At 43.8% G+C, this 26,380-nt stretch overlaps 1 protein-coding gene across 7 annotated transcripts in view; it reads right to left on the reverse strand.

The window, feature by feature from the left end:
- The window catches only part of specc1la (sperm antigen with calponin homology and coiled-coil domains 1-like a), a 281,487-nt gene that overhangs the window by 171,423 nt on the left and 83,684 nt on the right, over nucleotides 1-26,380 (reverse strand). For 5 of the 7 annotated variants that reach the window (XM_080208607.1, XM_080208610.1, XM_080208604.1 and 2 more), the window contains exons 4-8: nucleotides 23,652-25,282; nucleotides 18,580-18,787; nucleotides 12,112-12,185; nucleotides 10,617-10,819; nucleotides 7,743-7,906 (exon numbers count right to left, since the gene is read on the reverse strand). In XM_080208607.1, the coding sequence (XP_080064733.1) occupies nucleotides 7,743-7,906; nucleotides 10,617-10,819; nucleotides 12,112-12,185; nucleotides 18,580-18,787; nucleotides 23,652-25,282 (2,280 nt within the window). The remainder of the gene's footprint in view (nucleotides 1-7,742; nucleotides 7,907-10,616; nucleotides 10,820-12,111; nucleotides 12,186-18,579; nucleotides 18,788-23,651; nucleotides 25,283-26,380) is intronic. The other 2 variants (XM_080208609.1, XM_080208608.1) reach the window with 1 other exon arrangement.

The raw sequence follows: 26,380 nt of genomic DNA on the forward strand, positions 1-26,380 counted from the left end.
TAAACTTTTACTTTGGTGTTCTGCTTGTCATGATCGGAGAGCTGAAAGTGTGTTCAGAAACACGAGTGTACTTGGAGATCCAAAAGAAAGGAATCTTAGGAGGTGAAATTGAAACTCGGGAGCTGGATCCTGGTTGAAACCATCTGACTAGGAGCAACAATTGTAGATAATTCCAAGGAAGGTTAGCAAATGTGGAGATTAGAAACCCTCATATGAAAGACAGAGGGTCAGAGAGACTGGCTGGTTCATGGTATGAAAAATGCCCGAGTGGTTTGTTGGAAAATCTATAAATTCTGCTTTGGTCACATCTGTCATTTAATTTGGAGTGTGGTGACCTGACAACAGTTTGCAAGTTGGTTCACATGTATGGCATACTTACCCAAGATATTAGAGTATAAGATGTAGCAAATTTTTCTACCTTTCCAAATTTCTACATGCCTGTAAAGATATTGTTGGACGAGAATCATGAATATTTGAATCATTTTCTTGTGTTTGTATTGAGATCATTCCCACTTTATTGTCTGGTGTTATATAATTAGATGATAAGACATAGGAGCAGAAGTAGGCCCTTTGGCCCATTGAGTCTGCTCCACCATTCAGTGAGATCATGATTAATACGATGCGAGAATTTTCAACTCCATTTTCCCACCTTATTCCCATTACTCTTGATTCCTTTACTGATTAAAAATCGGATTATCTCAGCCTATCTTAAAAGGGGCTGCATCAGGCTCTGGTCAGACCCCATTTGGAGTACTGAGAGCAGTTCTGGAACGCATACCTAAGGAAGGACGTGCTGACCTTGGAAAGGATCCAGAGGAGGTTCACAAGAACGATCCCTGGAATGAAGAGCTTATCATATGAGGAATGGTTGAGGACTCTGGATCTGTATTCGCTGGAGTTTAGAAGGATGAGGGGGGATGTTTTTGAAACTTACAGAATGCTGCAAGGCCTGGAAAGGCTGGATGTGGAGGATGTTTCCACTAGTAGGAAAAACTAGAACCAGAGGGCACAACCTCAGGCTAAAGAGATGATCCTTTAAAACAGAGATGAGGAGGAATTTCTTCAGCCAAAGAATGCTGAATCTGCAGAAGGCTGTGGAGGCCAGGTCATTGACTGTCTTTAAGAAAGAGCTAGATACGTTCTTGATTAATAAGGGGATCTGGGATTTTGGGAAAAGGGAGGAGAATGGGAACGAGAAAAATATCAGCTGTGACTAAATGGCAGAGCAGAGTCGATGGACCAAGTGGCCTAATTCTGCTCCTTACTCTGACATTATGTTGTCTGATCCTACACTCACCCACAACGGGAAACACTTGCGCTGTCAAGGCTCCAAGAATCCTGCAGGCCTCTCATTCTTCTAAACTCCAACGAGTGCAGGCTCAAACTTTTCAACCTCTCCTCGTACAAAAATCCCTCCATACCCGAGATAAACCTTCTCTGGACTGCCTCCAATACCAGTGTATCTTTCCTTAGATAAGGGGCACAAAACTGTTCTCAGTATCCCAGATATGGTCCAACTGATCCTTTGTATAGCTTTTGCAAAACTTCCTTATTTTTATACTCCATTCCCTTTGAAACCATTTGAGGAATGGAGGGGAAATGGCACAGAAAAGGAGTTGAGGCCAGAATAGATCAGCCATGATGGTATTGCACAGCGGAGCAGGCTTGAAGGGCCTAATGCTTCTATTTCTTCAGTTTTCTGATGTGTCAGAAGTGGGATGTTTGTTGATGACTGCACAATTTTCAGCATGATTTGCAACTCCTCAGATACTGAAGCAGTCCATGTCCTGATGCAGAAAGGCCTGGACAATATCCAGGTAACATTCGAAATACACAAGTGCCAGGCAATGACCACCTCGAACAAGAGATAATCTAACCCTTACCATTCAACAGCATCATCATAGAAATCATAGAAACCCTACAGTGCAGAGAGAGGCCATTCGGCCCATTGAGTCTAAACCGACCACAACCCCATCCCCAGGCCCCATCCTGACATATTTTACCCACTAATCCCTCTAACCTATGCATCTCAGGCCACTAAGAGGCAATTTTATTAGCACAGCCAATCAACCTAACCCGCACATCTTTAGACTGTGGGAGGAAACCAGAGCACCCGGAGGAAACCCACGCAGACGCAAGGAGAATGTGCAAACTCCACACAGACGGTGACCCGAGCTGGGAATCGAACCCAGGTCCTGGAGCTGTGAAACAGCAGTGCTAACCGCTGTGCTACCGTGCCGCCCCAGTCATTGCTGAATCTTCCAATTATTAACATCCTGGGGTTACCACTGACCAGAAACTGTACTGGACCAGTCATAACAATAATATGGCTTGAACAACAGGTCAGAGGCTAGGAATCCTGTGGTGAGTAAGTCACCTCCTGACTCCCCAAAGCCTGTCCACTGGGTACAAAGGAGAAATCAGGAGTGTGCTGGCATTGTCTCCACTTGCCTGGATGGGTACAGCTCCAGGTAACAGTGGGCATAATTGGGTCTTTTTCTGGTTGACAGGATGTAACAAGTAGTGTGCCACAGGGTTCAGTGCTGGACCCTAAACTCTTTGCAACTTAGATAAATTATTTGGATGGTTGCTAAATCTGCTTTTAACACAAAGATAGGTAAGAACTTAAGTTCTGAAGAGGACATAAAGAAGCTACAAAAAATATAGCTAGGTTAGGTGAGCAGGCACAGATCTGGCAAATGGAGCACATTTTGGGGAAAATGTGAGGTTGTCCACTTTGACAGCAAAAATAAAAAATATACTATCTGAACAAGATTGGGGGAAAGGCAAATTGTGCGGAGGGTGTGGAGAGTCTGCAGAAGGATCTAGATAGGCTGGGCGAATGGGCCAGGAAATGGCAAATGGAATTTAATGTTGGCAAGTGTGAGGTGGTCCACTTTGGTAGGAAGAATGGTAGGAAGGACTATTACTTACGTGGCGAAAAACTGCAGCAGGCGACGGTGCAGAGGGACCTCGGGGTCCTTGTGCATGAGTCGCAAAAACCCAGCCTGCAGGTGCAGCAGGTGGTCAGGAAGGCGAATGGGATGCTGGCCTTCATAGCGAGGGGGATTGAATATAAAAGTAGGGAGGTCTTGCTGCAGCTGTATAGGGCATTGGTGAGGCCGCAGCTGGAGTACTGTGTGCAGTTTTGGGCGCCGCACCTGCGCAAGGATATTTTGGCCTTGGAGGGAGTGCAGAGGAGGTTTACTAGGCTGATGCCGGAGTTGAGGGGGTTGAGCTATGAGGAGAGGCTGAATAAACTAGGCTTGTACTCGTTAGAGTTTAGAAGAATGAGGGGAGATCTCATTGAGACGTATAAGATGATGAATGGGATGGATAGGATAGAGGTGGAGAGACTCTTCCCGCTCAAAAAAGACAGTAGGACTAGGGGGCACAGCCTCAAGATAAAGGGGGGGCGGTTTAGAACGGAGTTGAGGAGGAACTTCTTCACTCAAAGGGTGGTGAATATCTGGAATTCTCTGCCCGTTGAAGTGGTGGAGGCTGCCTCGCTAAATATTTTTAAGAAGCGGGTTGATGGGTTTTTGATAAGAGAGGGGATTAAGGGTTATGGGGAGAGGGCGGGAAAGTGGAACTGAGCCACGACAGATCAGCCATGATCTTATTGAATGGCGGGGCAGGCTCGAAGGGCCAGATGGCCTACTCCTGCTCCTATTTCTTATGTTCTTATTTCTTAATATGAGATGAGAGAGCTCAGAGATGCAGAAGGATTTGGGAGTCCTCTGCATGCAACACAAAGGTTAGAAGGCAGATGCTGCAAGTAATTAAGAAGGCTAATTAAATATTATTTTTATTGAAAGAGGAATTGCTTCACATCTATGGTGGGTAAGTTGTTGGAAGGCACCTTGAGAGACAGGATCTACCAACATTTAGAGATGCAAGGACTTATTAGGTGGAAAATCATGTCTCACAAATTTGATTGAGATTTTTGAAGGTGTAACCAAGAAGGTAGATGAAAGCAGTGCAGTTGATGTTGGCTACATGGGCTTTAGCAAGACCTTTGACAAGGTACCACATGGTAGGTTGCTGCATAAGGCTAAATCTCACAGGATCCAGGGTGAGGTAGCCAAATGAATACAAAATTGGCTTGATGGCAGAAGCCAGAAGATGGTTGTAGAAGGGTTTTTTTCAAACTGGAGGTCTGTGACCAGTGGTGTGCCTCAGGGAACAGTGCTGGGTCCACTGTTACTTGTCGTTTATATTAATGATTTGGATGAGAATATACGAGGCATGGTTAGTAAGTCTGCAGATGACACCAAGATTGGTGGCAGAGTGGACAGTGAAGAAGGTTATCTCAAATTGCAACGGGATCTTGGTCAATTGGGCCAGCAGGCTGACGAATGGCAGATGGAGTTTAATTTAGATAAATGCAAAGTGATACATTTTGGTAGACTGAACCAGGGCAGGACTTACTCAGTTAATGGTAGGGCATTGGAAGGAGTTACAGAACAAAGAGATCTAGGTGTACAGACTCAGCTCCATAAAAGTGGAGTCACAGGTAAACAGAGTGGTGAAAAAGGCATTCAGCATGCTTGGTTTCATCAGTCAGAACATTGAATAAAGGAGTTGGGACGTCTTAAATAGAACATAGAACATAGAACATTACAGCGCAGAACAGGCCCTTCGGCCCACGATGTTGCGCCGACCAGTTACAAAAACAATGACCCACTAGCCTATACCAATCCCATTTCGTCCATAAACCTATCCAGAGATCTCTTAAACGCCCCCAAACTAGACGCATTTACAACTGCAGCAGGCAGGGCATTCCAATACCTCACCACCCGCTGGGTAAAGAACCTACCCCTGACATCCGTCCTGTAGCTACCCCCCCTTAATTTAAAGCCATGCCCCCTCGTGCTAGCTTTCTCCATCCGAGGAAAAAGGCTATCACTATCCACCCTATCTAAACCTCTAATCATCTTATATGTTTCAATAAGATCCCCTCTTAGTCTTGTTGAAGTTGTCTGGACAAATGTGAGGTAATGCTTCTTGGAAGGTCTAATACAGATTGCAAGTAAATGGCAGAACCCTTAAGAGTATTGCTAGGCAAAAGAATCTGGGTGTGCAGGTACACAGGTCACTGAAAGTGGCAATGCAGATGGAGAAGGTAGTCAAGAAGGCATACGGCTTGCTTGCCTTCATTGGTTGGGGTACTGAGTTTAAAAATTGGCAAGTCATGTTGCAGCTTTATAGAATCTTAGTTAGGCGGCACTTGAATATGGTGTTTAATTCTGGTTGCCACACTACCAGAAGGATGTGGATGCTTTGGAGAGGGTACAAAAAGAATTACCAGGATTTTGCCTGGTATGGAGGGCATTAGCTATGAGGAGAGGTTGGAGAAACTTGTTTTGTCCTCACTGGAGCGACAGAGGTTGAGAGGAGACTTGATAGAAGTTTACAAGATTATGAGAGACATGGACAGAGTGGATAGTCAGAAGCTTTATCCAGCATGGAAAATTCAATTATTAGAGGGCATAGGTTTAAAGGAGATGTACAAGGCAGATTTTTCAGAGTGGTGGGTGTCTGGAACTCGTTGCCGGGTGAGGTAGTGGAAGTGGATAAGGTAGTGACTTTTAAGGTGCGTCTTGACAAGTACATGAATAGGATAAGAATAGAGAGATATGATCCCTGGAAGTGTTGGCGGTTTTAGTTAGGTTGGGCAGTTCAATCGATGCATGCTTGCAGGGCCGAAGTGCCTGTTCCTGTGCTATAATTTTCTTTGTACAAGACATTGGTAAGGCCAAACTTGGAATACTGGGTACAGTTCTTGTCAACCCATTATAGAAAGATTATTATTAAACCAGAAAGAGTGCAGAAAAGACTTACTAGGATACTACCAGGACTTGATGGTTTGAGTTATAAGGAGAGGCTGGATAGACTGGGACTTTTTCCTCTGGAGCGTAGGAAGCTGAGGGGTGATCTTACAGAGGTCTATCAAGTAATTAGGGGTGTAGATCAGATAGATGGTCAATATGTTTTCCCAAAGATAGGGGAGTCTAAAAGTAGAGGGCATAGGTTTAAGGTGAGAGGGGAGGGGAGAGTTACAAGTGTCCAGAGGAGCAATTCTTTCACATTTTCACACAGTGTGTGTATCTGGAACAAGCTGCCAGAGCTAGCAGTAGAGGCAGGTACAATTTTGTCTTTGTGCATGAGTCGCAAAAACCCAGCCTGCAGGTGCAGCAGGTGGTCGGGAAGGCGAATGGGATGCTGGTCTTCATAGCGAGGGGGATTGAATATAAAAGTAGGGAGGTCTTGCTGCGGCTGTATAGGGCATTGGTGAGGCCGCAGCTGGAGTACTGTGTGCAGTTTTGGTCGCCGCACTTACGCAAGGATATTTTGGCCTTGGAGGGAGTGCAGAGGAGGTTTACTAGGCTGATACCGGAGTTAAGCTATGAGGAGAGGCTGAATAAACTAGGCTTGTACTCGTTAGCGTTTAGAAGAATGAGGGCAGATCTCATTGAGACGTATAAGATGATGAATGGGATGGATAGGATAGAGGTGGAGAGACTCTTCCCGCTCAGAAAGGACAGTAGGACTAGGGGGCACAGCCTCAATATAAAGGGGGGGCGGTTTAGAATGGAGTTGAGGAGGAACTTCTTCACTCAAAGGGTGGTGAATCTCTGGAATTCTCTGCCCGTTGAGGTGGTGGAGGCTGCCTCGCTAAATATTTTTAAGATGCGGGTTGATGGGTTTTTGATCAGCGAGGGGATTAAGGGTTTTGGGGAGAAAGCGGGAATGTGGAACTGAGCCACGACAGATCAGCCATGATCTTACTGAATGGCGGGGCAGGCTCGAAGGGCTAGATGGCCTACTCCTGCTCCTATTTCTTATGTTTTTATTTAGACAGTTACATGGGTAAGATGGGTATAGAGGGATATGGGCCAAATGTGGGCAATTGGGGGTTTTAAAAAAAAGGCAGCATAGACAAGTTGGGCCGAAGGGCCTGTTTCCATGCTGTAAACTTCTATGACTATGAGTACAAAAAGTGGAAGGTTATGTATCAATTATACAGGGCATTTGGTGAGGCCACATCTTAAGTATTGCGTACAGTAATGCTCACCTCATTTAAGTACAGATGTAAATGCATTGGTAGTAGTCAGAGAAGGTTTATGAGACTAATATCTGAGGAAAAGCTGAACAGACTAGGTTTGCATCAGCTGGAGTTTAGAGGAGTAAGAGGCAACTTGACTGAAACATGAAAGATCCTGAGGGGACTTGACAGGGTGGATGTGAACACTGTCTGTACCTTTACCACACGGACTGCATCAATTCAAGAAGGCAACTCACCACCATCTTATCAAGGGCATTTAGGGATGGGAAGCAAATGCTGGCCAAGCCTAGTTCAATAGTTCCCACACAGCAAGCTGCCAATGCCAAACTTGATACCGGGTGGATATGCTCATTCCCATAAACAGCAGGAAAGGAAAAGAAGCAAGTTTCTAAAAAAAAAACAAGTGATTGGCTGCTAATAACGAAGGTCCCATTTAAAGGATTTCAGTCAATACTGAAGAATTCTGCTTTATCCAATCTGTACAAAATAGTGTCTAAATACAGTGCTGAATATTTCAGGGGGCGGGGGGTGGTGGGGGGGAATGCAGAAAATCAAAACAATGCTTTTTGTAATTAAATAGCCCCTTTCTGAGCTGATCAAAGGGATTTAGTTTCCTCTGAATTCATAAACAATTTAAACATAATTATTTTCAAGTAGAAAATGTTACAGTTACCTTGGGAAGCACTGTCGAAGGATTTAATTAGCGTTTTGACAGTTGGGGATGGTTCAGAGGAGGTGGATGATCTGCGACTCAGACCCATACCTTGTCTTAAAGCTGCCAGATCTCGCTCGACAGCGTTCATGTAATTATACATACGCCCCCGCTCTTCATCCTGCCTAAAGATCAAAATTAACGTTACCACTATGTGCACAAAATTATATTGCAACACATCAAGCACAGTCATCTCTGAACAAACTCTATTACAGTCAATTATGGCTCGGGTCATGTTGCTAACATTAATGCTGAAAGGAGTTATTTTCTCGTGGTAGGATTTATGTATCAGGATTCCCATAGGGAGTGATTGATTTTAGCTGCATCATAACATGGAAGCAAGCAGCTGAAACCAGGCTCTTCAAGGTTAGACCTCTTCATGGTTCGTCACAATGAAAATTTCACAGCCATGGCCACTAACTTTTACAGTAAGAACAGTGCAATACAGGGTTTTCCTCAAGATGCATAAAACCCTTAAGATCTCCTAGCAGAAAAGGCAATTAGAATTCATTCATATTTTTCATATCCCAACCCCACCTTCTCACCATATTCTTCAATCATCAATTCAAAACCACCAATTATTCTTTAATTCAACTTACATGGTTTTAATGGCCTTTTCTCATTCCACAATCTCATCAGCTGTTAGATGAAAAGGTTCCACATAACTTAGCTTCTCATTCCAAAATTTGTCACATTTAAAATTTTAATCCCATGGTACCAATGTGCCAGAATGGCCAATTTGCCTGAATCATTTTTGGCAATTCCTTTCAAAGACTTAAAATCTTCTGTTATTTAATTGTTTCAAACATCTTTTTCAAAGTAAACAAGATCAACTGCATGAAACTTCAACTCCTGACGCTCAGCATCACTTTGATTAATTTTGTCTGTACAATAACAAACATGTAATACTGAACCAGACAGGACATACAGACTTAAGAACCATGGTTTGCAGGGTAGCTTTGTAACACAAAGCACGGAAAATATGGACACCTTACTTATCCATTGTTATTCTTTAGCCACTCCAAGAAAAGTTACAGCACAGGAGGACATTTGGCCCATGCAAATCCGAGGTCACCCAAGTGCTCTTTTCTAATCTTATGGAGCAATAACTAGTGAGAAAGCCAAATGTGAGTGATCCTTTTTGCCAGCTTGGAGCAGGACTCCTCCATGCTCCTTAACAGCAGCAGGCAAGCCATTCTTGGTTTACACATCCATCAACACTCTCCTGCAGACTGCTCCATTCAGATCCTCAGTTGAGTGATAAAATCATAGAATCCCTATGGTGCAGAGATCATTTGGCTCATTAAGCTGAATCAACACTAACGGTATCCAACACTCCCGTGACCCCATGTATTTATTCCTCTAATCCCTCTAACCTACACATCTTGAGATACTAAGAGACAAGATAGCATGGCCAGTCAACCTAATTTTCACGGCATTGGACAATAAGGGACAATTGTGTGTGGCCAATCTATTTAACCTGCACATCTTTGGAGCGTGGGAGAAAACTGGAGCACCCGAGGGAAATCCACACAGACACGGGGAGAACGTGCAGATTCCACACAGACAGTGACCCAAGCCAGAACTGAACCTGGTCCCTGGCATCGTGAGGCAGCAGTGCTAACCACTGCTGATTCATTTTCAGTGAGGATACTTATCACCTTTCTGTTCCAAAGCATGTCACAGCAGACATCATGGGAAGATTCCCAAACTCCATAATTACAATTGAATGACTAGAATATTCCCATTTGGTTATTCTTGAAATATGTTTTATGGCTTCTCCTGCCCTCTACATTCATCCACCACGCAGAAACTACGTATGGAATTTTCCGGTTTCGTACACCCTGCTACCACTGCCGGTGAAAATGGAGAATGGTGGGGGGGAATGGTTTCATAAGATTTATCTAATCCCACTTTCTAATATAGACCATTTATCACTGATCCACTTTGGAACCATCGTTTCAACACTAATTATTTACCCAGAATGAACTATAAAATTAATCTCCATGTCTGGATAACCCAGAGATCCGATCCCTCTGCAAATGTTTGAATGATTCCTACTTGTTTCAGTCTGCCTGCAAAATTTCAAATCAGCTGCAAACTTGTAGATTTTATAAACGATCCTGTTACACATGGAGAATGATCTGGGTTGGGGTTGCAAATGTAAACTGATAAGCATACCTCAACCTAACGAAACAATTACATGAACTCAGATTATGCTCACTTGTTGCAATTTAAGTTTCAGTTCTTAAAGGGGCAGGAAACATTGCTCCACCTTAGCAGCACAGTAATATCCTGGATAATCCACAGCACAACATTTGCATATATTGTAAGTAATACCAGGATCTGCATATAAAAATGTTTGAAAGATCTCCCTCCTACCTACATTTATGACTCCTATTTAGGTTTTTGAAGTTGATTTTGTATTTAGCACCAACTTTACTTCCCATTTCATAAGTTGCTACATAGTAAATAACTCCTTGGTACAGACTTGTGAAAAATCAAAACTATCAACCCCCCCCCCACCCCGCCATTATGTGCTCATTCATCCCTGAATTTATTTGCCCTTTAACATTCTAATTTCAAGTGTTCATTATCAGATTTCTCAAAATCATTTCAACACATTTCCCTGCAACTTCTACTAAATTTACTAATAGCTTAGTATGTCCAGGTACTACCTCAGGCTTCTCTTTTTATCCTAAGACCTGCTTTCGTCCTATCCTTCCATGTTTGTTCTGGTCCCTACCCCAGTGCACCAATAAAAATGGTCAACTGTACATAATGACAGAGCATTCACCTAGCTGAGGATGTAGCTCTAGCTAATGTACAACGTACCAAGTCACATCACAACATCCCACGTACTTGCGTGTCTTCACTTCCTCTAATTCTTTGGTGAGCTTTTCAGATTTTTCTATTGATTCCTGAAGTCTGCGTCTCAGGTCACTGATTTCCTCTTGCGCCTCAGATTTAATATCATTTGCGATAACAACTGCAGTCTGGAGGTCAGCCTGAAACTGTCGCCACTCAGCTGACTCCTCCTATTTTTGAGAAATATTTTGTTTCAAATTAAATAATAATGTTACATGATGAGCTTCCATAATGACAGGACAACAAAACAAAGTTAAATTATAGAGGAATCTGAGTTGTGAATGTTTGTCCTTCAGAAATGGGTTGAGGTTTACCTAACCCATTTCACTCTCTTGAAGGACCATCTTTGCACTTTCCAACTCTCACTCATTACTCAGCAAAAATCCACACTCAAACATCAGCTGTCCATTGGTTGGCTGTGACAGCATTAAAGGCACCACAAGGGAAACCAGAGTCCAGCAGAAAACATTCTACCTACATTCCCTTAGACTTTTCCTGGTTTACAAAAGCCTTCCAAGTGTTATAGGCAAAATACTTTGGCCAGTATCTCTTCAACACTAAGGCTTGAGTTGAGTCAGTCCCTTGTAGTGTGTCTCACACTCACGAGTGTAGTATACTTGATGCTTTTCTCAGTTATACAGTCGCTTTTGAGGCGATGCATGAAAAGCTCAACAACTTTGCAAAAGCATTGATATAGCTCCATCCTTATAAGCTTCTCACCTTTAACCAAAATAATAATGCACACAAATTAACAACTGAAAGAACACTGAGTATGGATGGCTCAGCGGCACAGTGGTTAGCACTGCTGTCTCACAGCACCAGAGACCCAGGTTCAATTCCAGCCTAGGGTCACTGTCTGTATGGAGTTTGCATGTTTTTCTCTTGTCTGGTTTCCTCTGGATGCTCTGGTTTCCTCCCAGAGTCCAAAGACATGCAAGGTAGGTGGATTGACAATGGTAAATTGCCCCTTTGTGTCAGGGGACGAGCAGGGTGAATAGGTGGGATATGGGGATAAGCGCTGGGTAGGATTGCTGTCGGTGCAGGTTCGATGGACCAGATGGCCTCCTTTTGCACTGTAGGGATTGTATTAACACATCATCAGTGCTAGAGTACACTAGCAGAATGCAACTCCCCACTTCAGACAGATCATCTGGAATAGGCATTAAACCCCGAAGGTGGGAAAATTCATAAAGAAAGAGTTGCGACAAAATTAACCACAAACCATTCTCATGTACCTTCTCCTGTACCAGTAAGAATGGTACACGGCATCAGGGAATAGTGGGGTGAAATCAGCCAACGGGTTTAGTTAGATCATGAGGAAAGTTGGATAGAAAGAAGCATCCAAGGTGTTTGGTTTTTACTTTAGCCATTATTTAAATAATTATCTTTTGAGAAAGGGCTTAGCTACAATCATGCTGAACAATTGCAAATTGAATAACTCTCAGTAAAAGAAACAACTTACCCTTAACCTCCTGTTTAGGATTTTGGTTTCTCTGTCCATGTCATGTTTCTGATCTTGAAGCTTTTTAACAGAGTCTGTGGAGACAAAGAACCACAATAAATATCAATGTTAGAAACTTTCATCCAGCTACAGCCAGGAGGGAAGGATTGAAGTTGACCCTCAAGCAGAGGCTGTTTTGTCACAGCCCCTTCCACCTCTGATTATCTCAGTCCACAGGTAGGTGGATCCACAGTCTTCAGTTGCTTCTCTGGCTGCCAACTATGCCACTACTCCCAGATCATAGGAATTCCCCGACACAGTGAACTTGCACACGAACAACAGGACAGAACATGTTCTGAGTGAGACATAATCAAAGTGAGTGCGGGTACAGGCATCTGGAGCACAGTGCGAATTGCGCGGAGGGGAAGAAGTGCTCTTTGTATTTTTTCTTTGCTTTCCAAGTTCTTAAATCTTCAGTCAGTGGTCTTGCCATGCTGCAGCAGTAGAGGCTACAAGGGACAGAGCTGATTGGTAAGGAGAGGGTAAGGTTGGGTAAGTATTTACTGCTTTTATCACTTATAGTTTGTAATCTTTTTGTGTTTATAGTTTGTACATTCTGTAGTAATAAGCATCAGGAAAGAAGGGCCCCAGACTAATTGATTTAAAAGGTTTAATTTATAGGGGTAATCATAGCAGGAGAGCTCAGGGACATGGTGTGCTCCTCGGGCTCCAGGTGGGAAGCCAAGCACAGTTCCAGTGCCCAAGGCCAGCATGTATGCAGGAAGAGAATGATTTTCCCAACACCCAACATTCCCAAATCCTAGGACCAGCTTCAACACCCTTCTCGCCATTTCCAAACCGCCTGTCCAAAATCCTGATACCCACAATTCTCCCCAAAAGATATACTCCCAATGCCCACAACAAGCCCCCACCCCCCCCCAACCTGCAACCTCTACCACATAGAATAACAAAAGCAGCAGACGCACGACAATACCAACAACTGTAAGTTCTCCTCCGAGCCAAACACCACCTTGATTTGGTACTATTTTGCCATTCCTTAACTGTCACTGGGTCAAAATTCTTGAATAACTTCACAGCATTGTGGGTACACCTACATGATGTAGAGATGCCGGCGTTGGACTAGGGTAAACACAGTAAGAAGTCTCACAACACCAGGTTAAAGTCCAACCAGTTTATTTGAGACAAATAAACTGGTTGGACTCCAACCTGGTGTTGTGAGACTTCTTTCTGGCTACACCACAGACTGCAGAATTTCAAGGAGACAGCTCACCACCACCTTCTCAAGGACAATTAGGGATAGGGCAACAAATGCTAGTCTGGCCAGCATCTCACAATCCGTGAAGGATTGAATGAAAAGTCTGGGCTTTCCACCAGCTAAAATAGAGCAACCACACAAAGACTACAAAGCTTTCAAAGCTTTTCTTTAAATGGTGCTAATGAATGTTAGGGAAAACAGAATATATTATACTTATATGACTGAGGTACATTAGGTTGAATAAGGAATCCAAATTAAGTGTCAGGATCCAAGAGCCACAGCATTGTGGAACATAAATGTGTAGTGAAGTTTGAACAGATTTTTCAACCAGCCTGCTTAATAGCAGCCTCCCTCCATTGGAGGGCGTTGTCACTTTGAAACTCAGACGTGCACTTCACCCAGTACCAAACTGCAGTAACTTGCAATTGCAATAATATGTAATGAGCATTCCACACTATCGTCCCACTCCCTCATTCATCTATGTTTCTTTTCACCATTTTATACGGAGAATGAACTGTCAGATTCATAAATAAGTTGGTCCCTTCTCAACAATGAACGAACAGTACAATGAAGTAACAGAAAGCTTGGTCCTGTTATCATTACGGTGGAGCACCTTACAGCAAGATCATCAACAACATCAATGTAGAATAAGCTTCAGGGAAGAGGTGGAAGTGAAATGGTTTGTGTGGGCACTTACTACCCTGTCCTACAACAATTCATTTAACATTTTACTGCCACAATTAAATATATTTGTTAATTTCAATTCAGTGAATCTTTCAAGGTTGTCCTTCAGGATCTGCTCACTGACCTGTAACCTCCCATTTATGCACATAAGCAGACAAGACCAACGGAAAGTCCAAAGGTCAAGAAGGCAGTCTTTGCAAGTGTCGCGGAACACGAAGACGGGACAAGACACAGAAGACGTCCTGGTCATCCACAGTACCCAGTCCCATCTCCAGCAGTCTTGACTCTTGTCTTGCCACTGGATCCCGACGGGAGTTGGGAAGAGAGAGAGGCAGATGTTGCACAACTCTGTCGCGTTAATCCACATCAAGCACTAGTCTCGTCACGTTAATCCGTATCAAGCGCTAGTCTCGTCGCCACCATCATCATCATGCGTCCTGTTCAACCGTTGAAGTCCTGTGGCGATGGGCAAGCGACAAAGCAGATGTGGATACACTGGGAGCTGTAATCACGGATCTGCACACAGGCGGCTCAGGTCTAATGGTCATTTTCCATTGACCGAAGCAGCAGTGAAACTCAGCGTCTACCTGGGCGACTGAGCAGTCCTCTTCAGGAACGCACTACTCACCTATGTAGAATGAGGAAGGGGCGAGAAAAGATGCCCTAAACATTGCCTGCTTCACTACACCTTGGCCAGTTTACCACAGCTGGTGGGGATCCCATCTTGTGGGCGAACAAACAAAAACAAAAACAAAACCAAAACACAAGGTGACAACGCTCACCACTGCCATTTGGAACGTGCACAAGCTTTTGGACAATGCTACGGCAGACAGACCAGAGAGAAGAACTGCCTTAGTTGACAGAGAGCTTGTAAGATACAACATTGACATTGCAGCTCTGAACGAAACTCGTCTTGCCAACGTAGATCAGTTGACTGAAACTGGAGGTGGATACACTTTTTTCTGGAGCGGTTGCGGCAGTGATGAGCGTCGTGATGCTGGAGTTGGATTCGCCGTCAGGAGTAACTTTGTTCGGAAACTTGATAGTCTACCCAAGGGTGTGAACGACCAGCTTATGACATTACAGCTTCTGCTACAGAACAGAAGTCAAGCTACCCTGATCAGCGCCTATGCCTCCATAACGAACAACCCGAACGAAATGAAAGATAAGTTCTACGAAGAACTAGGCACCCTACTATCAGCAGTGAGCAGTACCAACAAGCTGATCTTGTTTGGCGATTTCAATGCAAGAGTAGGGTTTGGCTCTGCAGTCTGGCAGGGAGTCATTGGGAGGCATGGAGTGGGCAAGTGTAACAATAACGGCCTACTCTTACTGAAGACCTATGCAGCGTACGACCTCCTCATCACCAACACAACTTTCCGTCTGCCTACCCGTAACAAGACCTCTTGGATGCACCCCCGCTCTAAGCATTGGCATCTTATCGACTATGTCATTGTCAGGAGAAATGACAGGCAGGATGTCAGAGTGACCAAGGCCATGTGTGGTGCTGACTGCTGGACAGATCACAGGCTCATTGTCTCCAAAATGAAAAGGATTTTGGAAGCAAGGATCCATTCCTCAGGAACTTAAAGATGCTTCCATTGTACACCTCTATAAGAGGAAGGGCAATTGACAAGTATACGACAACCACTGAGGAATCTCGCTGCTCTCCATCACAGGAAAAATCCTCGCAAGAGTCCTGGTAAGTCGTCTGGTCACTCATCTGGAGCTGTGCCTGCTTCTAGGGTCACAGTGTGGCTTCCGCAAAGGCTGCGGGACTATTGACATGATTTTTGCTGCGCGCCAGCTTCAGGAGAAGTGTCAGGAGCAGAATCACGAGGTCTACACAACCTTTGTCGATCTCACAAAAGCCTTCGACACTATCAGTCAACAAAGCCTGTGGAGGCTCATGTCAAAGTTTGGCTGCCCCCTCAAATTCATTCAGATAGTACGCCAGTTCCATGATAGCCAGAGTACTGGATAGTAAGAAGTCTCACAACACCAGGTTTATGTCCAACCAGTTTATTTGATAGTAACCCCACAAACTCTTGGAAAGTGTTCCTTCGTCAGATGTGTAGAAGGTTCTGATCAGAGAAGGGCATATAAAGACACACACAGTTTACAGAATACTGATTAGAATGCAAGTCTTTGCAGCTAACCTGCTATTCAAGTCTTAAAGATGCAGACAATGTGAAACATGAACCCACCATGTCACACTATCTGTAACCCCCATGACTTGCCTGGGCTTGTAAAATCTCACTTACTGTCCTGTCTGGAGACAATACACATCTCTTTAACCTATACTAGTGCTATCTCCACTCACATTGTCTGCATCTTTAAGATTTGAATAGCAGGTTAGCTGCAAAGACTTACATTCTAATCAGTATTCTGTAAACTGTGTGTGTCTTTATATGCCTTTCTCTGATCAGAACCTTGCACACACCTGATGAAGGAACACCATTTCCAAAAGCTTGAGAGATTACTATCAAATAAACTGGTTGGACTTAAACCTGGTGTTGTGAAACTTCTTACTGGTGTTTACCCCAGTCCAATGCCAGCATCTCTACATCAGAGTACTGGATGGCAGAAAATCCTCTGAGGCATTCCCGGTCACCAATGACGTTAAACAAGACTGTGTGCTTGCACCCACACTGTTCAGCATGATGTTTACTGCCATGCTGAATGATTCCAGAACAGTGTTGCTGGAATCAGCCTCAAATACAGAGTGGATGGGAAGCTCTTCAACCTGAGGAGACTTCAAGCTATTACCAAAGTGAAGGAGACTGTTCTGAGAGATTTCCTCTTTGCCGATGACTGCTCCCTGCATGCTGGCTCAGAGCCAGAGATGCAAGTCAGTACGGACAAATTTTCCATGGCTTGTAACAACTTTGACTCACCATCAACGTTAAAAAGACCAAAAGTTATGCACCACCCTGCTTCTCATGCACCGTACACAGAACCCATAATCACAATCAAAGGACAGAAACTACAGGCAGTGCACCAGTTCACTTATCTTGACAGCACCCTCTCCCAAGCAGTGACTATTGATACAGAAGTTAACTGCAGAATAGCAAAGGCAAGTTCTGCTTTTGGTAGACTGTACTCCTCTGTATGGGAACGTCAAGAAATCAGCCCAGCAACAAAACTGAAGGTCTACAGTGCTGTGGTACTCACTACCCTCCTGCATGCCTGTGAAACGTGGACTGTGTATCGAAGGCATGCAAGACAGCTCAATCATTTACACATGACTTGTCTTCGCAGAATATTATACATCAGATGGCAAGACAAAGTACCAGACACTGAAGTTCTCTCTGGAGCAAGTCCACCATCAGTCCACACACTGCTGATGAGAGCACAGACCCGGTGGGCAGGTCATGTCATCCGTATGTCAGACGAGCGCATACGCAAGCAGCTCCTTTTTGGGGAACGCTCTGCTGGAAGACACTCGCATGGAGGGCAGAAGAGACATTACAAAGACACACTCAAGGCCTTCCTTAAGTCACTTGACATTGACACGACCACCTGGGAAACACTGGCACAAAAGCGCCCTACCTGGCGCTGCCTCATCCACAAAGGCTGTCAAGCTCACGAAGCAAGGTGCATTGCCGAAGCACAACTTAAGCGTGAGCTGCGCAAGTCCACAGCCACCAGCGCAACAACTACAGTGTCTACACAAGTCTGCCCAATATGTGGCAGGACATTCCGTGCCTGAATTGGCCTGATCGGTCACCTTCAGACACACCGCAACCAGCCTCAAAATGACTAATGGTGTCGAGGTCCTCATTGATGACGATGGACGAACAACAATAAGGTAACAGAATTATTCTAACAGTACCATCCAGCTTGTATCCTGTTCTCTGCTTCTTGCCTGCTGCCTCCTAATGATTGTCACTTTCCGACATCAATCCCCTTCAGAAACTGGTGTCCCTTCTGTGATCCCTAAACTGATGCTTGGAATCCCCTGCTCAAAATCCATAAAGAATCTAATTTATCATACTGTGGAATGCTTATCAGAATTCAAATGGATAGAAATCATAGAAATCTTACAGTGCAGAAAGAGGCCATTTGGCCCTTTGAGTCTGCACCAACCACAATCCCACCCAGGCCCTACTCCAGTATCCCTACATATTTACCCACTAATCCCTCTAACCTACGCATCTCACAACATTAACGGGCAATTTTAGCATGGCCAATCAACCTAACCCACACATCTTTGGATTGAGAGAGGAAACCAGAGCACCCAGAGGAAATCCACACAGACACAAGGAGAATGTGCAAACTCCACACAGACAGTGACCCGAGCCGGGAATCGAACCCAGAACCCTGGAGCTGTGGAGCAGCAGTGCTAACCACTGTGCTACCATGCCACCCTCATGTGATACAAAAATTGCAAACTTGTATTTCCAGAAGTTCAAAGAAACCAGCTATAAACAATCGCACTGAGCAGAAATAAAGTTTGTACAAAGGTACTTCAACTGCAACTCAACACAGCACGTACAAGCCACAAATGAAGGTTCCACTGCACTTACTCTCCAGGTCTGAGATGATGAGGTTGTCGTGGAGCTTGACTGTTCGATGCTGCTCCACTTCATCTTCTAGTTCAAAAATGGTCTCTTTCATGTCATTTATCTCAGTTTCTTTCTCTTCCAGTTCAGCTCGTTGTTTATCCACGTTCAGGTTAAGGTCATCTATCTGCTTTTTGGCTTCTTCCTGGAAGATTCTATATTCATCTTCAACCTGAATCACAGAATACAAGTGAGAAAGTACCATGTTTACACCGCAGGGAGCACATGCTGCAGCCAGTAATACACGTGCACTTTGGAAAGGACCCAGAGAAAGGTTAAAAAAAGCCGAATAATTCAGATATTATCATAAATGAGTTAGCTTCAAAACTCAGGTGGATTAGGATCATAACTGGCACACAACACTTATCCCCTCACCAATAATACAAACAGATGATATGGTCATTTTTCCATTGAAAACCGTGTTGATTTTCAAACACTACAACAAGCGATGACACTTAGTTGGCTTAAAGTACTTCAGGCCATCCTGAGGTGGTGAATAGCTCAGAATAAACACAGGTACTTTCCTCTTCTTTAACATCAGCAACTTCAAATCAAATCAATGTCTTTCCTCATGTCTCTTCCCATAACAGATTAGTAACAAAAGGACCTCTCAGGTAAACCATCCATGTTCAGAAAACATCCAAACCCCATGGTCTACTTTTATCATAATCCTTTTGACGCCATGAGTAAGATTTTCAACTTCCTGGGCATGGATAGAACTGGCACCATATTGATTATAGAAAGCATTTATTTCCAACCATCCATTACCAGTTACTCCCAGGTTCTAAATGATCTCTCCCCACTTCTTCACATTTGTTAACATTTTCTTGCAGATTTAATCACTCCAAAGAGCTGTACACAATTTGTCTTCTGATGGATGAGAAGATCTTCAAAGAGGAGATAGATGGCTTAAGTAAGACAAAACACATTGCCACAAAGGGTTAAAGGAAAGGCATCCAAAGCTAGAGTTCCCTGAATGACTAACGCTAGAGATTAAAATAAAACAGCAAAGGGATTCTAGAGATAAACAGCAAGTTTATAATACAGTTGAAAATCAAGCTGAATCTAGAAAGTACAGGGATGAACTGAGAAGGGTAATTGGAGTGGTTGAGAATGGGTTGGTGGGCAACATCAATTTATTTTTAAAAACTTTAGTGATCCTTTGATCGATAGTTAAAGAAAGGGTGGGACCGATTAGGAATGGAAACAGAAATTACCTTGTAAAGACAAGAGTGTGGCTGAGATACTGAATGAATACTTCACATCTATCTTCATAAAAGAGGAGACTGCAATAATGTAGCAATAATGGAAGAGGCAGTCAAAAAATTAAATTGAATAAAAATAAATAAAGAGGAGGTGATTAAAAGGTTGGCAGCCCTCAAAGTCATCTGCTCCAGATGGGATACAGCCGAAGACATTGAGGACACCAACAGAGAAAGTAGTGGAGTCTCTGGTTACATTCTATCAATCCTCCTTAGATAAGGGGATGGTGTTAGAGTACAGGAGGATTGCAAACGGCTCACTATTTTAAAACAAGGAGGAAGATAAATCAAAAGTTACAGCCTAACGCTCACACTGCAAAAACCTGAAAAAAAAAATGAGTTGTCACCTGGGAAAACACCTGGATTAGTCATGGACAACCAGCAGAGATTTGATAAAAGAATGTTATTAGACTAACTTGATTGAGCTCTTTGATGAAATACCAGAATATCAAAGAGAATTGTGCAGCTGTGTCTGTGGACTTTCATAAACATCTATTATGAAATGTGATGTCAAAGACATGCTAGCAAAACTGACACCAATTGAATAAAGGGACAGTGGCAGCATGGATACAAAATTAGCTAAGAGACAGAAAAGTCACAGTCAATTGTTCTTTTTCAAACCAGTAGGGGAAGGGAACACTGGTGTTCCTTACAGCTCAGATTTTAGGCCACTGCTTTGAAATAGATGGGCTTGGGTACACTGGACATCATTTCAAACTTTACAGATAAAAGGAAACTTGGAGAAGTATAAACCGTGAGGAGAATAACAGACTTCAAGAAGACAAACAGGTTGGAGAAATGGACAGGCATGTAGTAAATGTATTTGAATGCAGCTGTGTGACTAGGTAGGAAAAATGAAAAGTCAACATGAACTAAATTGTAAAATTTTAAAATTACAAGAACAAACTTACTCAATGTGATATGAATGTTATTTTTGAAAATATTTTGGGGGAATGATTATCCTGTAAAGAAGTCTGTGTGGGGGTCTGCATGTGTGTAGATGATTTGATTAAGCTGGAGAAAAGAGTCAACTTGTCTGAAGAATGTGACAGAAAGGGGTTAGAAATGCTAACTCCGTGCATTGTAATGAAGCTATGGTCAAGTGCATATATAAGTAAAGTTTAGAAATTTGCAAAGGAGATATTAAGGGATTTGGTCTATCAGCTGTTAAATTTCAACAGGGAATAAAACTGCTTCCACAGCTTGCAATGGCTTTATAAGTAGACGAGAAACAGTTATTAAATTTTATTTGATCCAAAAAGTGGCTGCAAAAGGAAACCATGAAGAATACATTTTACTGCCATTCCCTTGCCCCAACCCCTCCCCCAATCCCCTCTTCCTTCCCCCAGAGAATCAAAGTGGGCAAGATCCAGACCATGGAAAGGTCTGTTGACCTCGGGCAGGATTTTACTGTTTCGGGACGAGCAACGCCATAAAATCCCACCCAAAAGACTTTTATATTTTTATACTTTGGAAAAATTAAATTGAAATGGGGCTGAGGACAACCAAATTGCAGATGAAAGGATAAAAAGATGCGCAAGGAAAGATGCTGGGCTGAGTTGTGTTATGCTGCATGGGGAAGATCTTCTGGGAACAGCTCTCTGCTGGGTGGAGGTGTGAAATTTGAATCAGCCACCCAGCTAAGCTAGGAAAGTCTTGGGCTGCAAAAAGCAGCATCGTTCCTGATGATTCTTGGATCGCTATAGCAGAATGGAAAAGAGTTCGAGAGGTCATGTCATGTACCATCATTAAAATGAGAGTTTTGCCTTGGGCAATCTCACTAGATTTTTATGGTTAAACAATCTATGAGAGAGTATTGTCTGAAATGTGTTTACTTGTGGATCTCACCAAGTCTTCTGGGAGAATATTTTGTAAGACAATTTTTTATTGTGTTACAGCAATCTTGTATGCTTAAGTTTCCTTTTCTTCTTGTTAATGCATCTTTTAGTTTTAAAATCCCAGAAGTGTTACTGGGCTTCTTTGCTGCCAAGATCAGTCCAGTTATGGTTCGTAAGCCAGGTTTCCCGCTGGGATTTGATTTTTCAGCAGTGAAAACATGGGGTGTGTATATACACAAATCTAACAGGACAAGCTAAGGGGTCTGTTAAAGGAGCATATAGGATATGTGGCTGTATAAACAGAAGTAAAGAGAACAAAAGCAAGGAAGTTCATCAGAATGTTGCCAGGGCTCAAGTATTAAGAACATAAGAAATAGGAGCAGGAGTAGGCCATCAAGCCCTTCGAGCCTGCCCCGCCATTCAATAAGATCATAGCTGATCTGAAGTGGATCAGTTCCACTTTCCCGCTTTCTCCCCATAACCCTTAATCCCCCTGCCTACCAAAAACCTATCTACCCGCGTCTTAAATATATTTAGTGAGGTAGCCTCCACCACTTCAATGGGCAGAGAATTCCAGAGATTCACCATCCTTTGAGTGAAGAAATTCCTCCTCAACTCTGTTCTAAACTGCCCCCCCCCCACATCTTGAGGCTGTGCCCTCTAGTCCTGCTGTACTTTCTGAGCAGGAAGAACCTCTCAACCTCTACCTTATCCATCCCCTTCATCATCTTATACGTCTCAATAAGATCCCCCCTCATCCTTCTAAACTCCAACGAGTACAGACCCAGTCTATTCAGCCTCTCTTCATAGCTCAACCCCCTCAACTCCGGTATCAGCCTAGTAAACCTCCTCTGCACTCCCTCCAAGGCCAAAATATCCTTGCGCAAGTGCGGCGGCCAAAACTGCACACAGTACTCCAGCTGCAGCCTCACCAGTGCCCTGTACAGTTGCAGCAAGACCTCCCTACTTTTATATTCAATCCCCCTCGCTATGAAGGCCAGCATCCCATTTGCCTTCCTGACCACCTGCTGCACCTGTAGGCTGGGTTTTTGCGACTCATGCACAAGGACCCCCAGGTCCCTCTGCACCGTAGCATGCTGCAGCTTTTCACACTGTAAGTAGTAGTCCTTCCTACTATTATTCCTACCAAAGTGGATAACCTCACACTTGCCAACATTGTATTCCATCTGCCAGGTCCTCGCCCACTCGCTCAGCCTATCTAGATCCCTCTGCAGACTTTCTACACCCTCCGCACAATTTGCTGTTCCACTTATCTTTGTGTCATCAGCAAATTTCGACACCTTACACTCGGCTCCCTCCTCCAGATCATCTATATAAATGGTAAATAGCTGAGGCCCCCAGCACCGATCCCTGGGGCACTCCACTAGTCACCAACCGCCAATCCGAATAGCACCCATTGACACCCACTCTCTGCCTCCTATTTGACAGCCAATCCCCTATCCACGCTAACACCTTACCCCCAACTCCATGCCCCCTAACCTTCTGTAACAACCTTTTGTGCGGCACCTTATCAAACGCCTTCTGAAAATCGAGAAACACCACATCCACCGGTTCCCTCTGTCTACCGCACTAGACACATCCTCATAGAATTCCAATAAATTCATCAGACACGACTTCCCCTTAACGAATCCGTGCTGCATCTGCTCTATCAAACAATTCTTCTCAAGATGCCTCGCTATTTCCTCTTTGATAACGGATTCAAACATTTTTCCTACAACAGACGTTAAACTAACTGGCCTATAATTCCCTGCCTTTTGCCTGCTACCCTTTTTAAACAGCGGCTTTATTAGATTGTAAAGGAGAAATATTTTGTATTTAAAAATCTATATTGATATACTTCACATACATTTGTAGGAATCGGTTTTAGTGAATTCCCTTTTAATTGGTGTTTGTTTACTACCTTAACATATCATACCTTAGCAAGGGTATCCTGCAGTTGATTTGCATCATTGCGAGTATGGGCCAGCTCTTCCTGGAGAGTATTGTACAAGGCCTCAATTTTCTCTTTGTCCAATCGTGTAGTCTCCAATAGTTCTTGTAAATCTGACTTGTCACCAGCATTGTGGAAAGCATACAAGTCTGCAACCTTCTGTTTCTCGTGTTCTAATAGAGCCTTGAATCTGTTCAGCTCAATCTGATCATTTGCAACAGTTGCTTTATATTCTTCCAATGCTCCAGCAAGTGTTGTTTTGGCTTTTTGTTCAGACTCCATGATCCGCTCCATTTGATGGTTACGTTCTTTGAGAGCACCTATCAATTCCTGAGCATCCTTATTGTCTTGTTCTGCCATTTTCAGGGTGTTGCTTAAATGTTGCTGCACTCCAAGAAGCTGCTCACGTTCAAAGCGTGCATTTTCAGCGAGGTCCATATACCTCTGCTCTAGCTCCATGTAGCGGCCACTTTTTACATCTTCATCTAGAACGTATGAGATGTGGTGCTCGTCCAGCAAGGAACGAAAATACTCATTCTGTCGACTGAAGTGCTCTAATTTATCACTTTGCTGACACAAGGAGTCCATCAGAATGACCTTTTCCTCCCCTAACCTCTCATTCTCAGAATTTAACTCCTGTGTTATCTGCTGAAGATCTGCAAGTTCCTGAAGGGTAGCTTGGAGCTCCTCTGCTGTGCTGTGCTGATTTTCTTCCATCTGATGAATGCGCTCTGTTAAACAAGCGACCGACACCTCACTTACATTCCCACTGCTCCCTTTCCTTGACCGCTCCCTACTCGGTGCACCTTCAGACTCCGATGACGATGACGGAGCATCCAGTGCATCATCACTGGAAGTTAGTGGTTGGTAGACTTCACTGGATTCACTGTCCAAGTTGTCTAGAGAATTGCTGCGGTTGTCAGTTAATGTATTCTCATCTTGGCTCAGAAGGTCTTCCATAGACCCAGGTGCTGAGCCCTCCACTGAGGAAGTTAAGGTGCCTCCATCGCTCTGGTTGCCAACAGCTACCTCAGGACTTGAGGACTGAAAACCAAACAGCTTCTCTGCGGTGTCTAATTTTTGTTCTAAAGAGAAGCCAAGAGCGTTTAATCGATCTTTTAACATTCGGTTTTCATTTTTCAGCTGATTCAGCTCATCCCGGATTGTACTGTTCTGCTCTTCCAACTGGAGAAGACTCGATTCCACATCTCTAGGCTGATGGGGCACAGCATCTTCTTTTACTTCAACCTTCTCTTCTCCCTCTCCTTCCAGCGTGTCATTGCTCAGTCCCAGCTGGGCACGCATGTCTCGAAGTTCATTTCTAAGGTGCAGGATCTCCATGTCCTTATTCTTAGCTAAAGCAAGGAGATCTTTTACCTTTGCTTCCAGAGCAGTTTTATCACTGATCTGCCCATCAGATTTGGACTTGCTCATTCGAGCTTCAGACTCTGCTGACATTCGGCTGCGTGAGCGTTTAGCTGCATCGTTCCCTCCCTGGCCACTAGAGGATAATTTTTTGTTTGTACTCTGTCGTGGTCGATCACGGATTTTATCTCTGTTCCAGTTGATCTCTTTATTTCCTGCAGCTGCATTCCGTTTGGCTGTGGCACTCATACCTGGGTGACAAAAATAAAAAACGTTAAAATCTCCACGAAGGACATTACAATAACTTAACTGAAGTACTGTGTGCAGTTTTGGGCGCCGCACCTGCGCAAGGATATTTTGGCCCTGGAGGGAGTGCAGAGGAGGTTTACTAGGCTGATGCCGGAGTTGAGGGGATTGAGCTGTGAGGAGAGGCTGAATAAACTAGGTTTGTACTCGTTAGAGTTTAGAAGAATGAGGGGAGATCTCATTGAGACGTATAAGATGATGAATGGGATGGATAGGATAGAGGTGGAGAGACTCTTCCCGCTCAAAAAAGACAGTAGGACTAGGGGGCACAGCCTCAAGATAAAGGGGAGGCGGTTTAGAACGGAGTTGAGGAGGAACTTCTTCACTCAAAGGGTGGTGAATCTCTGGAATTCTCTGCCCGTTGAAGTGGTGGAGGCTGCCTCGCTAAATATTTTTAAGAAGCGGGTTGATGGGTTCTTGATAAGAGAGGGGATTAAGGGTTATGGGGAGAGGGCGGGAAAGTGGAACTGAGCCACGACAGATCAGCCATGATCTTATTGAATGGCGGGGCAGGCTCGAAGGGCTAGATGGCCTACTCCTGCTCCTATTTCTTATGTTATGTTCTTATGTTAACTGCTTTATCTGTTGGACTTAAATATTTTTCTTATCCCAAGTACTTGTGAAAAAATGACTTCTAAAAAATTTACTTATTAGTCACAAGTAGGCTTACATTAACACTGCAATGAAGCTACTGTGAAAATCCCCTCGTTGCCACACTCCAGCACCTGGGTACACAAGAGAGAACTTAGCATGGCCAATGCACCTAACCAGCACATCTTTTGAATGATTGGAGGAAACCGGAGCACCCGGAGGAAACCCATGCAGACTTGAGGAGAATCTACAAATTCCACACAGACAATGACCCAAGCAGGAATGGAATTCGGGTCCCTGGTGCTGTGAGGCAGCAGTGCTAACCACTGTTGTGTCCCTCTCAACACTAAAGCCGTATGATAACATTTTCATTTTCGAATAAAGGAAAAACATCTTTAAAATTACAAGTAGCCATCACACTACAAACTCTACAGTTCTTCACCACAACACAG

Source organism: Carcharhinus amblyrhynchos, chromosome 20 (assembly GCF_965287045.1).
Source record: "Carcharhinus amblyrhynchos chromosome 20, sCarAmb.v2.hapA, whole genome shotgun sequence".
NCBI lineage: Eukaryota > Metazoa > Chordata > Chondrichthyes > Carcharhiniformes > Carcharhinidae > Carcharhinus > Carcharhinus amblyrhynchos.